The sequence below is a fragment of the Odocoileus virginianus genome, chromosome 8 (genome assembly GCF_023699985.2).
Source record: "Odocoileus virginianus isolate 20LAN1187 ecotype Illinois chromosome 8, Ovbor_1.2, whole genome shotgun sequence".
Lineage (NCBI taxonomy): Eukaryota > Metazoa > Chordata > Mammalia > Artiodactyla > Cervidae > Odocoileus > Odocoileus virginianus.
Window position 1 is genome coordinate 70,655,429 of NC_069681.1, and position 13,009 is coordinate 70,668,437.

A 13,009-nucleotide genomic window follows, 5' to 3' on the forward strand; every position below is an offset into this window, starting at 1 on the left:
TGTTCATAGCAGCAGTATTCACAATAGCCAAGACATGGAAGCAACCTAAATGTCCATCGACAGATGAATGGGTAAAGATGTGGTACAGATGTACAATGGAATATTACTCAGCCAGTAACGTTCTCAGTTGGGCTGAGAGCTCACCCGTGGGCATTTTGTTATTGTTTATTTTTATCTGTATCATATATGCTATAACACAGTTGTGGATGCTGGTTCTCAGGACTCGAGAAAGACACATAAAGCGGCCAGGTAAGTGCTGGATCTGCTTTGAGCATCAGCAGCAGAGCAGCTGGCCATGGGCCTTCAACACAAATCTCTAACCCAGAGCCAACTAAAGATGGAGGAGGGGGATCAACAAGACAGTCTCCACCCAGAGAAACATCTGCGGCCTGTCAATACACTTCACGAAGCATGTGCTTTGCAGACATCATTTGTTAAGTCTTAACACAATTTATCTTGCCAAAATAAACAGACTGGTAACATATCTTAAGAGGAACAGCATCCTGAGCCCATGTCTCAGGAGGAAGAAGCAATGTTCCTCACTGTCCCTCAGCATATATGTGATGCACGCTTACAGTGTTTAATCTGAAATTCTGACACAGAGAAATACAAAAAAACTGTAAAAGCCTTACTTAGAAGCTGTTTACTCTTGCAAGAGCATTCCACAGTCCATCGTACAAAGCCCTGATGTGAGACAAACCAGGATCACGTCGGACACTCAGCCCCCTCCCTGAAGCAGATCTAAAATAAGCACTGCAAACTTCCCAGAGCCTTCTGTTCCACTTGGAAACCAGTACAAGTGACTCATCAGGCAGAGTGTGAGAAACCTGGCTGATGACAATTGGCAGCTAAACTTTCAGTCTAATCAGAGAACTGAAACCCGGCCCAGCACTGACTCCTAATGCTTTGGCCCCGCTCCACCGCCCCTCTGGCCAGCACCCAGCAGCCGAGCCAGAGCACGTGCCCAGGGCTGACGAAGGGACCAAGCTGGACACTGCTCGCGCCTGGGGGCCCTTGGGCCCATTGCCAGCAGAGCTCTAGAGAGGCCTTGGAGCTTAGGGGGGTACTTGACCCCACTCACTTCGCCTGGGAACAGAGGGTGGAGAACGTAATTAAAACATGATATCAGCACTGACACGTCAACACCCATAATTAACTTGCGAGTGTACAGAGGGGTGAACTTGCAGCTCTCCAGCCTCAGGAAAACAGTCTGCTTTTATATCTGGTAACTATTTGAACCCATTCATGGATCACAGCTTTGCCACAGCAAGGGGCTTCCATAACCCAACAAAGCCACGAGCCATGCCATGCAGAGCCACGCAAGATGGATGGGTCACCCTGGAGAGTTCTGACAAAACGTGGTCCACTGGAGGAGGGAATGGCACACCACGCCAGTATTCTTGCTGCAAGAACCCCATGAACAGTATTAAAAGGCAAAGAGATATGACACCAGAAGGTGAGCTCCACCTGGTCAGAAGGTGTCCAATACACTTTAGGAGAAAGGCAGAGGCCAATTACTAATAGCTCCAGAAAGAAGGAAGAGGCTGTGCCAAAGTGGAAACGGCAGTCGACTGTGGATGTTTGGTGAGGAAAGTAAAGCCCAATGCTGTAAAGAACAATATCACATAGGAACCTGGAATGTTAGGTTCATGAATCAAGGTAAACTGGACATGATCAAGCAGGAGATGGCAAGAGTAAAGATCAACATCTTAGAATCAGTGAACTAAAATGGATGGGAATGGGTGAATTTAATTCAGATGACCACTATATCTACTACTGTGGGCAAAAATCCCTTAGAAGAAATGGAGTAGTTCTCATAGTCAAACAGAAGAGTCTGAAATGCAGTACTTGTGTGCAATCTCAAAAAATGACAGAATGATCTCAGTTTGTTTCCAAGGCAAACCATTCAATATCACAGAAATTCAAGTTTATGCCCTAAACACTATCCTGTATGATTATACAGTGGAAGTGACAAATAGATTCAAGGGATTAGATCTGATAGAGTGCCTGAAAAACTATGGACAGAGGTTCGTGACATTTTACAGGAGGCAGTGATCAAGACCATCCCTAAGAAAAAGAAATGCAAAAAGGCAAATGGTTGTCTTATGAATTCCTGAAAGAAGAGAAGTGAAAAGCGAAGAGGATAAACCCAACTGAATGCAGAGTTCCAGAGAATAGCAAGGAGAGATAAAGCCTTCTTAAGTGAACAAGCAAAGAAATAAAGGAAAACAATAGAATGGGAAAGACTAGAGATCTCTTCAAGAAAATTGGAGATACCAAGAGAACATTTCATGCAAAGATGCGCTCAATAAAGGATAGAAATGGTATGGACCTAACAGAAGCAGAAGATATTAAGAAGACATGGCAAGAATACACAGAAGAACTACACAAAAAATATCTTAATGACCCAGATAACCTCAATGGTGTGATCACTCACCTAGAGCCAGAATGCTGGAGTATTAAGTCAAGTGGGCCTTAGGAAGCGTCACTATGAACAAAGCTATTGGAGGTGATGAAATTCCAGCTGAGCTATTTCAAATCCTAAAAGTTGATGATGTTAAGAGTGCTACACTCAATATGCCAGAAAATTTGCAAAATTCACCAGTGGCCATAGGACTGGAAAAGGTCAGTTTTCATTCCAATCCCAAAGAAAGGCAATGCCAAAGAATGTTCAAATTCCATACAATTGCACTTATTTCACATGATAGCAAGATTATGCTCAAAATTTCTCCAAGCAAGGCTTCAGCAGGACATGAACTGAGAATTTCCACACCTACAAGTTGGATATAGAAAAGACAGAAGAACCAGAGACAAAATTGCCAACATCCACTGGATCACAGAAAAAGAAAGGAAATTCCAAAAAACACATCCTTTTGCTTCACTGACTTCACTAAAGCCTTTGATTGGGTGGATCACAATGAACTGTGAAAAATTCTTAAAGAGATGGAATACCAGACCACCGTACCTGCCTCCTGAGAAATCTGTATATAGGTCAAGAAGCAAGTTAGAACTGGACATGGAACAACGGACTGATTCCAAATTGGGAAAGGAGTATGTCAAGGTTGTATACTGTCACCCTGCTTATTTAACTTATACATGCAGGGTACATTGTGCAAAATGTTCAGTTCAATGAATCACAAGCTGGAATTAAGACTGCCAGGAGAAATATCAGCAACCTCAGATATGCAGATGATACCATCCTAATGGCAGAAAGTGAAGAGAAACTAAAGAGCCTTTTGATGAGGGTGAAAGAGGAGGGTGAAAAAGCTGGCTTAAAATTCAACATTAATAAAACTAAGATCATGGAATCCGGTCCCATCACTTCATGGCAAATAGAAGGGGCAAAGAAGAAAACAGTGACAGACTTTATTTTCTTGGGCTCCAAAATCACTGTGGACAGTGATTGCAGCCATGAAATCAAAAGACACTTGCTCCCCAGAAGAAAAGCTATGATCAACCTAGACAGCATATTAAAAAGCAGAGACATTACTTTGCCAACAAAGGTCCGTCTAGTCAAAGCTGTGGTTTTTCCAGTACTCGCATACAGATGTGAAAGTTGGACCATAAAGAAGGCTGAGCACCAAAGAATTGATGCTTTCAAATTGTGGCATTGGAGAAGACTCTTAAGAGCCCCTTGGACTGCAAGGAGATCCAACCAGTCCATCCTAAAGGAAATCAGTCCTGAATATTCACTGGAAGGACTGATGCTGAAGCTGAAGCTCCAATACTTTGGCCACCTGATGCGAAGAGCTGACTCACTGGAAAAGACCCTGATGCTGGGAAAGACTGAGGGTAGGAGAAGAAGGGGACAACGGAGGACAAGATGGCTAGATGGCATCACTGACTCAACGGACATGAGTTTAAGCACACTCTGGGAGACAATGAAGGACAGGGAAACCTGGCATGCTGCCATCTTTGGGGTCAAAAAGTGCCTAAAACATGACTTAGCAACTGAACAATAAGAAGAACCATTTGGACACATAGAAAACAGTGATTAATTTTGTTGATGAAAACACTGCCAAATGAAGTTTGGGGAAGAAAAGTTTCAGTATGTGAATCTGGTCTCCTTTTAACATGCATGTGAATTTCAGATTAAAATCTAGCATTACTGTACAATTCCAACTATATGACATTTAAAGGCCACACTTTGCAGACAAGGAAAAGATCCCTGGTTGCCAGGGAGGGGTGGGCTGGGGGCAGTAAGACTCCTCTGTGTGAAACCATAATGGCGGATGCACTCATCACACACATCCATACCCATGACCCATACAACACAGGGAACCCTGACAAAGACATGGGCTCGGGGAGCTGGTGACAGTCAGGGTAGATGGACTGTCAGGCCAGTAGTAGTCAGGTAGTCAGACAGACAGGTTCACACACATGCACCCTCTGGTAGGATGTTGATGGTGGGGGAGGCTGTGTGTTGGGGGGGGGGGTGGTGGCTGCGGTAGAAACTGTATTTTCACTCCATTTGGTTATGAATCTAAAACTCTGCTAAAAAAATAAAGTGTGCATGTGTGCCTAATGTCAGATACTGTAAAAGTATACCAGATAAAACCTGGTGCCAGTGTGCTTCTAACATTTGGCTGCTATGCTGCAGACAACTCCAGCAGACCTTTTTCTACAAATAGCAAAAAACCAATGTGACAACTCCAAATCATTTTCACAAAACTGGGAAGCTCTCTCTTTGCCCGGGAGTATTGTCTTCATATATAAACGTGAGTTACCTGACTCAGTTAAGAAAAGCATTATGATTCACAGACATAAAGACTACAGTAAGTGGCTGTGGGCCATCAGCTCTCACATGGAGCCGCACCTCTAATGAAAAGCCTGCTGAACATTTGTTTCCTGTGCACAGCCAGGGGCTGCTTTCCTGCTCTCAGGAGGACTTGGGAAGGCGAGCACACAGAAGAACTATCGAGGTCACAGAGGGTGGAAAGGAGCCAACAGCACAGCCCAGCACCCTGACAGCGCTCATTAGCAAACACGACACAAAATCATTTGGCAGAAGTAACTTACGCAATATAAACCATGCTTATGACAACAGGGGGAAACTCCAGGTAGTTGGAAGGGGGAAGGCACCAGGGATATACTGTAATATCTGCATGGCTGGGACACAGCTGTTCATCTTATTATTCTTCACAAAATGTTTAGACACACACACACACACACATATTTAAGTTTTTACTTGACATGAACAAAATACTTCACAATAAGTTTAAATTTTATAGGCAGTGCCATAGCCCACAAGTCCAATGACAGATAATACACGTGTAATACATGTATCAGATAATATATAGTGTAAAATAGCAAGCAAGGACATACGAAAGATTAAAGATGGAAAGAACTAAAACAGTCTGTGCCGTTGTTCATCTGCTACACTCTTTCTGGTATGCATGCATGCTAAGTCACTTCAGCTGTGTCTCTGTGACTGCATTCTTTGTGACTCTACGGACTATAGTCTGCCAGGCTCCCCAGTCCATGGGATTCTCCAGGCACGAATACTGGAGTGGGCTGCCATTTCAGCCTCCAAGGGATCTTCCCAACCCCAGTGTCTCTTACATCTCCAGCACAGGTAGCCGGGTTCTTGAGGTTCTTAACTACTAGCCCCTAGAAAAGGGCTTTTCAGGTGTAGCATCGTATGAAGCAAAAATCACAACATAGAGAAAAAACACAGAAATGTTACAAATAAAAAGTCATGATCTCTCCATTTTAAAAAGAATTTAGGGACTTCCCTGGTGGTCCAGTGGCTAAGACTCCACGCTCCCAATGCAGGGGGCCCAGGTTCAGAACCTGGTTGGGGAACTAGATCCCTAAAGCTGCAACTAAAACTTCTCCTGCTGCAACTAAAGATCCTGTGGGCTGCAACTAAGTCCAGGTGCAGCCAAACAAATATTAAAAAAAAGAATTTAGAGAACTCTCTGAATGTCATATGTAATAGAAATTAATTCATTCTCTTGTTTTTCTAGCCAGTCCTTACAGCACAGAATTAATTTGACTCAGAGCACCCATGCATATGACAGTGTTCCTGGCCTCTGAATAAATAGTCTGAATTATAACTTTTCAGAGAATTTTTAACGTTACACTCTTAGATTAACTTTTTCCTTTTGGAAACATATATGACTTTTCAAATTCTTAACGCTAAAGAACATATTCATCAAACACAGTGCCTGGTGAAATGCAGGCGATAGATAAACGTTCACAGAACTGGACTGACCCAGCAGCCCTCCTAAGGGCCGGTGTCGCTGGGACTCACCCACCTGCCCTGAGGTGGCCAGGCCTCCTTACTCGAGTGTTCCCTTATGAAACCCTGGCCAGTAGATCTAGTTGTTTCCAACAATAGTGTTGTAAGCAGTACAACCCTTGCCAATTTGGTTGCTATGAGTCATGGAAAGCATGAGACAAATCTTTTCCCTCTGCTTTTTTCAATGGATAACCAACTGTTTCTAACACCATTTTTTAAACGTCATAAACAGGCTAAAAGAAATCGATTTGTTAAAAGAAAGGAAGACAGCACAATAAACATCCACTCTCTGCAAGGGCAGCCAGGCTCTCTGAGTTCCAATACTTCTATGTCAAACCTTGGCAGAAACAATGTTTTCCAAGTTGTTAGTCCCCTAGGCAAAATAAATAAATGCTCAAATTAAAAATCTGCAAACCAAAAATGTTATGTATCTTCCAACAATTTCTCTGTAAAATGGTTAGAAGATTCCTCAACCCACAGACAGACACTAAAAAGCAGCTGTGTTTCCCACACTTTCCAACACACAAATGTCTTCCTGGCCTGGATCCTTCCCCATCAAACCACGGGGCGCCCATGGTGCAGACACAGCCACATCTGGGTTCTTCATGCTCTGACACCTCCAAAAAGGGACACTAAACACTTCCATGAATGTTGCCAGATCTCCAACAAAACAGCTGTTAGGACTTAACTCGAAATTCTGTCAAGTTCACAAATATTCTTACTCTTACAATCTTTGAAAAGGATTTACATTTCATAGAAAGAAAAATTAGTTTCAACAATAACTACTTTGCAGGGAAAAAAATCAATTACTTCCCAAGATTAATGGAGTTACTCACAGTAATGATTACACACAAAGCTTTGCTGTCAAAAAGTTTAGTACATGTTTTCTAAATTAAATATAAAACTTGGAAGATAAGCACTTAAAATCTGTACCAAGAAACATCTCTGAGTACTGGAACTAGTCTTCATTTTAATGTAAATTAAAATTTACTAAGGTATATTGTTAAACCATAGCACCAAAAAAATTTTCAAGAGCATAGTCTAATCAAAATAAACAGGGTTACAATTATTTGAACCAAATTATATTTATGCAATTTTCAGGTAAGCCCAAGATTTTTAAATTCTCAAGAAACACTTAAAATTACATACAGTCAAACCATACCATAAAGCTCACAGCACCCTTTGAACTTAATCAAATAGCTTAATATTAAAATGGGCTTTCAGGATAATATTTAATATAAAAATTTTACTCCATTTCCTATATTCATGTACTAAATTATCTCAACTTAAAACCTTTAAACCAGGGCTAAAGTGGCTCAGTGGTAAAGAATCCTCCTGCCAATGCAAGAGACACAGGTTTGATCTCTGATCAGGGGAAGATTCCACATGCCGAAGAGCAACCAAGTCTGTGCAAAAGAACTCCTGAGCCTGTGGTCTAGAGCCCAGGATCCAAACAAGAGAAGCCATTGCAATGAGAAGCCCAAGCACCACAACCAGAGAGAGGCCCCCACCTGCCACAAGTAGAGAAAAGGCCTATGCAGTCAAAAATAAATAACTAAAATTATAAGAAATAGATGAAAGTAATTAAAAATAATTACTTAGACCAATAAGGGAAGCCTGGCGTGCTGCAGTCCATGGGGTCACAAAGAGTCAGACACAACTGAGCTGAATGTGATTTTAATCACAAATGTTTTAAAAGCCCTGTTTCCAAGCACAGATCGCCAAATAATTTGCACATGTAAACAAGAACGCACGCCTTTAAAACAATGACCCACTGTGAGCAGTGCTCAGCAGCCCTCACTGTGAGACAGACACCATGTGATAAGAGGAGCCACTTACCACTTCCTCCAGTGCAGCGCTGCGCCCGAAAGAGCAGGTGAGGTGCGTGAGGCAGTTGACGAAGGACGAGAACAGCTCTCGGGGGATGGCAGTCAGCACGTTGCGAGGGAACACGGTGATCAGGTTGCTGATGATGCTGGAGATGCCCACAGCCTCAGAGTCTTCTATCTCGATCCTACGACCCAAGGTGTGGGCACCAGCGTTAAGTGGAGCAAGGGAAACTGGTTTCCATACACTCACTCCAAAGGCACGTCTCTGTGTGTTCACTTCACATATAACTCTACTTCATAGGGTTAAGGGGAATCACTGGTTTCTCTTCCCCTCCACCACGAACCATGCAGGAGAGTCAGGGCCGCTCCCAGCTGGGACACCTACCCGTTTATGGTGCCCAACAGGCCCTCGATGAAGTGGGAGAGGTAGTCCACCTGAGCGCCCTCATCAGGGAAGACAGGCCCGTGCAGGGACGCCAACTGCGCGAGGCACTGCAGCGAGTCCTGGGCCATGTCAGAATCCTCTCTGATCTTTCGATGTACCTGTTGGAAAGATGAGCTAATCCATAAAAATAAATTCCTCTTTTTTTAAGGGTCACGTGTCTTATCACGCCAAATGAAGGGAAAGAAAAATTCACTGCAGCTGATTATTTCTAGAAAACTGATTCCCAAGTTAAATTTGAAAATTGTGCCTCAGTGCACTGCTTGTTACAGGCCATGATTTTAAACGTATCAGTTAATATTCAGTGGAGGGCTTACCTACATTGTGAAAACTGAACTGTCTCCAGCCTATTGTGACAAAGAGAGAAACAGATGCTGGCCAGTCAGGCACACTGCTCCTTCTAAAAACAGCAAGGACGACAGTCGTCTGTATTATGCTAACTATGCCTCACCCAGGCTCCTGCTAAAGTTAGTGAAGTTCAGGCAGAAGTGTACAGATGGCACTCCGGTGGACACAGACAGTCACACTCAGAAAACCAGCACATCCCTCCAACCCTAGGAGCTCGCTCATTCAAACAACATATAAACAGTCTTCCATTAACTCTGAGACTGCCTACAAGTTGTCCCAATCTCATTTTATGCTACATCATTGCAATTAACAAATTAAAAAAATTTTTAATTTTAGATTATATTTAAGTTCACTTTGAACCTCATCTAGATTTTACTTCAGTTCTGCAATACTTATCTGAAACACCTGGCATACAGCATTCCGATGAAGGTCATTAATGTTCTCAGACTTAATAACCAAAACCACCCAGGAAAACGTGTTCAGAGAACTCACAGGAAACTTCTCGTCTTAACCCACCACACTTACTATGGCCATCTTCTACTTTCCACAAGCATTTCACTTTTCCAGCCCCCTTTCCCCTACACAAACCTCTCTGCTTTCTGAATGTCACAATGTATACATTTATTCTCCATGGGTTTCATGTTATTTCACTCTGACTCTACAAATCACTTACAAGTTATGTGAAGGCAGAATGTTTCCCAAGTATGCACTGGTGCAGGGTTGGGACACCGAGCACTTACACAACCCCAATTCTCAGATGGATTCCACTAGCCTTCAATTCCTGAGCTTCTTAAGGTTCTAAGAAACTTAAAATATTAGAAACTTACCACAAGTCACAAAATTAATTTATCTACTGACATGTTACCCTCTCTGTTTAGAAAAGGGGTTGGCAACCCATAGCCCATGGGCCAGACATGGCTTCCTGCCTGCTTCCGTGTGGCCTGTGAGGTAAGAATGGTGTTTACCTTTGCATGTGGCTGGGAAAAACAAAACTGAAGAATGATACAGTATTTCAGGACATATGAAAATTACACAGAACTCATGACTTAACAGCTTTCAGGTCATTTTTGCTGTGTGCTTGTCTTCGGAGGGTAGAGTAGAAGCTGCCTTGGAGAACTCATGACCTGCGAAGCCCAGCAGCTCACCTGGCCAGGCCCTCCCTGGTCCAGAGCAACACAGTGTTTTTAGAAGTATATCCGGTGTTTTATATAAAGTTGATTAAAAGTACGATGCACAAGGGCATATATACACTCTACTTCAAGAATTTCTGAACACAACTATTCTCAAGCGCCTTATCTGAAGACTGTAACTACATTTCTATCACTGTGTTTTTTAACCTTATCAACATTTAAATGTGACAGACAGCATAGTCTGGGGCCCCAGAGGGCTGCTTCATCAGCCAAGTGGTCACTCGACCCTGGTCTAAGCCGAGGAAGCAAAAGAAATAACCAACGTGGACCATGTCATGAAATAAATAAAATAAACCATCCTCAGAGCCTGACTTCACTGTTCGGGCTTATCTTTCCTGAAACATGAACCACATGTTCATGTAAAGCGCATGATAAATCAATGACTGATTCTTATGGAAGATGTAGATTCTTGCCCTTCTTCCATCACACAGGAACTCTACCATATCTGAACTACGTTACACAACTTAAGACCCGAATCCAACACCTGAATAGGGGGAAACAGAGGGATAAAGAAAGGCTAAGTCCAGCCAAAGACCCAGAGAGGCGAGTGAAGAAGCAAGACAGGAAATACAGAGTAAAGAAAGGCTCATGAGTAAGACGCTGGGCTCTGTGGAGACACAGGCAATCAAAGATGTCTGTGGGTCTCTAGTCAAGTGCCTGGTGAGGCATGGGACCAGAAGGCTCTGGGACTGAACACAGACAAGGAGTGGGGCGAGACGGGCGATGAGCAGAAGACAAGTACGAGGAGATCGCACACGGCTGCAAAGCTGAGAGCTGAGACGGGACCACCAGTATCCACACAGCAAGCAGTATGAAGAAGAGACCACATCGAAGATCAGAAAGGAAAAACTAAGGAGAGGGGATTCTCCAACACCTAAGGGAAAGGAGAATCCGTCGTCAACCTGCAAGGGCCAGAAGGCCATCCAGCCTCCTGAACCCAGAGGGGCCACATCCAGGTCTTGAGGCTGTGACACAGTACATGCAAGTGCAGCAATCCAAACCTAGAGAAAAGTGACAACCTGTGGAAATATGCTGGAAAGAGGCAATAAATTCACAGAATTGAAACTTAGAAAGTAAACTTAAAAAAAAAAAAAGATTAGTCACTGACATTTTTCTAACAAATGACAAAATTAAAATTGTTCATAAAGTGCATACGTGAAAGTAACAGACCACAGACACAAAACTGTTAAAATAACAAAGCAAAAGGGTTAATTCTCAAGGCTGAGTGATTGCCCATGGTGGCTCCCAGCTGACAGGGGCAGCTGCCACCGTGTCTAGACAGCTGTTCACGCCAGGAGCCACTTCCAGCACTGCCAGAAAGTTTTCTACCTTTTCAAAAACTGTTTTCAGTCAAATGAATAATACAGAGAATTGAACTTGGATCCACATCAAAACAATTTCTGCCCAAGGAGGCAGGCAAAAGAGTGTTAAAGTGTAGTTACAATCACCTTTGATACTGATACTGTTTTTACCCATTACTTCTCAGATTTACAGGATAAAATGCAAGGTAATACTCAGTTTGAACATTTCCACAGAAAAATATTTTTATGTACACCGAGCGACAAATAACCTTGTTCTCGCTTTTTATTTAATATATACTATATGCCTACAGTATTTTAAATGCTGTATAAATAGGCAAGCAGTTGTAAGGCTGATGACTAGCATTTTTAAAACAAATGAAAAGGTAAACTATAATTAATGGTTGGGATTTAGCAACATAGCTTATCATTTTTTTAACTGGTCTTTATTTGCACTTTTGTCCCAGTTGCTATAACTAATGTGGATGTTTGCACTGTATCTGCAGACCAGCATCCAACACACACACACACACACACACACACACACACACACACACTCTCTCTCTCTCCCACACTCTATCACTCACACACACACACACGTATTTTCCCCAGCTTCTGCCTATTACACCGGGGACTCTCTTGGGCAAAAATGGGAACACGTTCCTAACTTCTTCATTATTTAGCAAACAATAAGCAGGACTACTTAAAGCAGGAGTTCAGCCAAGTGAACTACTACTCAAGAACACTGACTTAGCCCATGGCTGGCAACAAAGTGCACTGCTCCAGGGAGCTCTTCTCGTGTGGCCCACAGTCCCCAGGACTTCCTTGATTCTGCCAGGTCATAAGGTCAACACTCCTCTCAGCGCAGTGAGGGCAGTGCCTGCCTTCTCCACTCCCACTGCCCAACCCCCGCCTCCAACACACACACGTTCTACGTGTCGGTAATGTGATGGCAAAGCTGCAACCAACTGGACAAGGAGCAGAGGTGAGGGCTGGGCTAGGATGCCAGACATCAGCACCATCTGCAAAAACGTCAACTATGCCACTCTTCTCACTAAAGATTTAATTTGTTTTTAAAAATGTAGCTATTTGCTCACTGAAATGTTATTTATGTTACAATGTTGTGGTCTGATATTCTATTTTTAGGTGAATTAATACTTATATTTTAAAGTTCTCAGTTTGAATTTTTAATATGGGAAATATAAATACTATTAGCTATAACCCACATAAACAGAAGCTCTTTGGGGTTCTCGATAATTTTTAAGAGCGTAAAGAGGTCCCAAGAGCAAACACCTTGAGCCCTATGACATTAAACCCATCCTAATTATATAACATTTTTATAAACCAGCAAAAACATATGATCTTTGTTTAAGCAGTATACTGATTAGAAGAGAAGGCTTCGAAGGAGAAAAGCCATCTGTCTTGCTTCACTTAAGAGAAATACAGAAGCTGGCATTCCCATGGCACCCTTCTGGCCAGGGTGAGGGGGGAAGGACTTACAGTAAAGAACAGCTCCATGACCTTGCTGTTCAGGAGGGCCTCCCGCCAGGACTCCGTCGGCTTCAGGAGCACGTTCTGTGAGGACTCAAACATGGCTATATAATGTCTGCCCAGTGATCTGGGGTCAAGGTCAACCACAATAACATTCCGACTTTGTC

The 13,009-nt window shown here is 42.9% G+C and overlaps 1 protein-coding gene across 4 annotated transcripts in view; it reads right to left on the reverse strand.

Annotated features, from left to right (window-relative positions):
* The window catches only part of XPO4 (exportin 4), an 86,502-nt gene that overhangs the window by 27,604 nt on the left and 45,889 nt on the right, over positions 1–13,009 (reverse strand). For all 4 annotated transcript variants that reach the window (XM_070471658.1, XM_070471659.1, XM_070471661.1 and 1 more), the window contains 3 exons: positions 12,852–12,964; positions 8,459–8,616; positions 8,084–8,258 (listed from right to left, as the gene is read on the reverse strand). In XM_070471658.1, the coding sequence (XP_070327759.1) occupies positions 8,084–8,258; positions 8,459–8,616; positions 12,852–12,964 (446 nt within the window). The remainder of the gene's footprint in view (positions 1–8,083; positions 8,259–8,458; positions 8,617–12,851; positions 12,965–13,009) is intronic.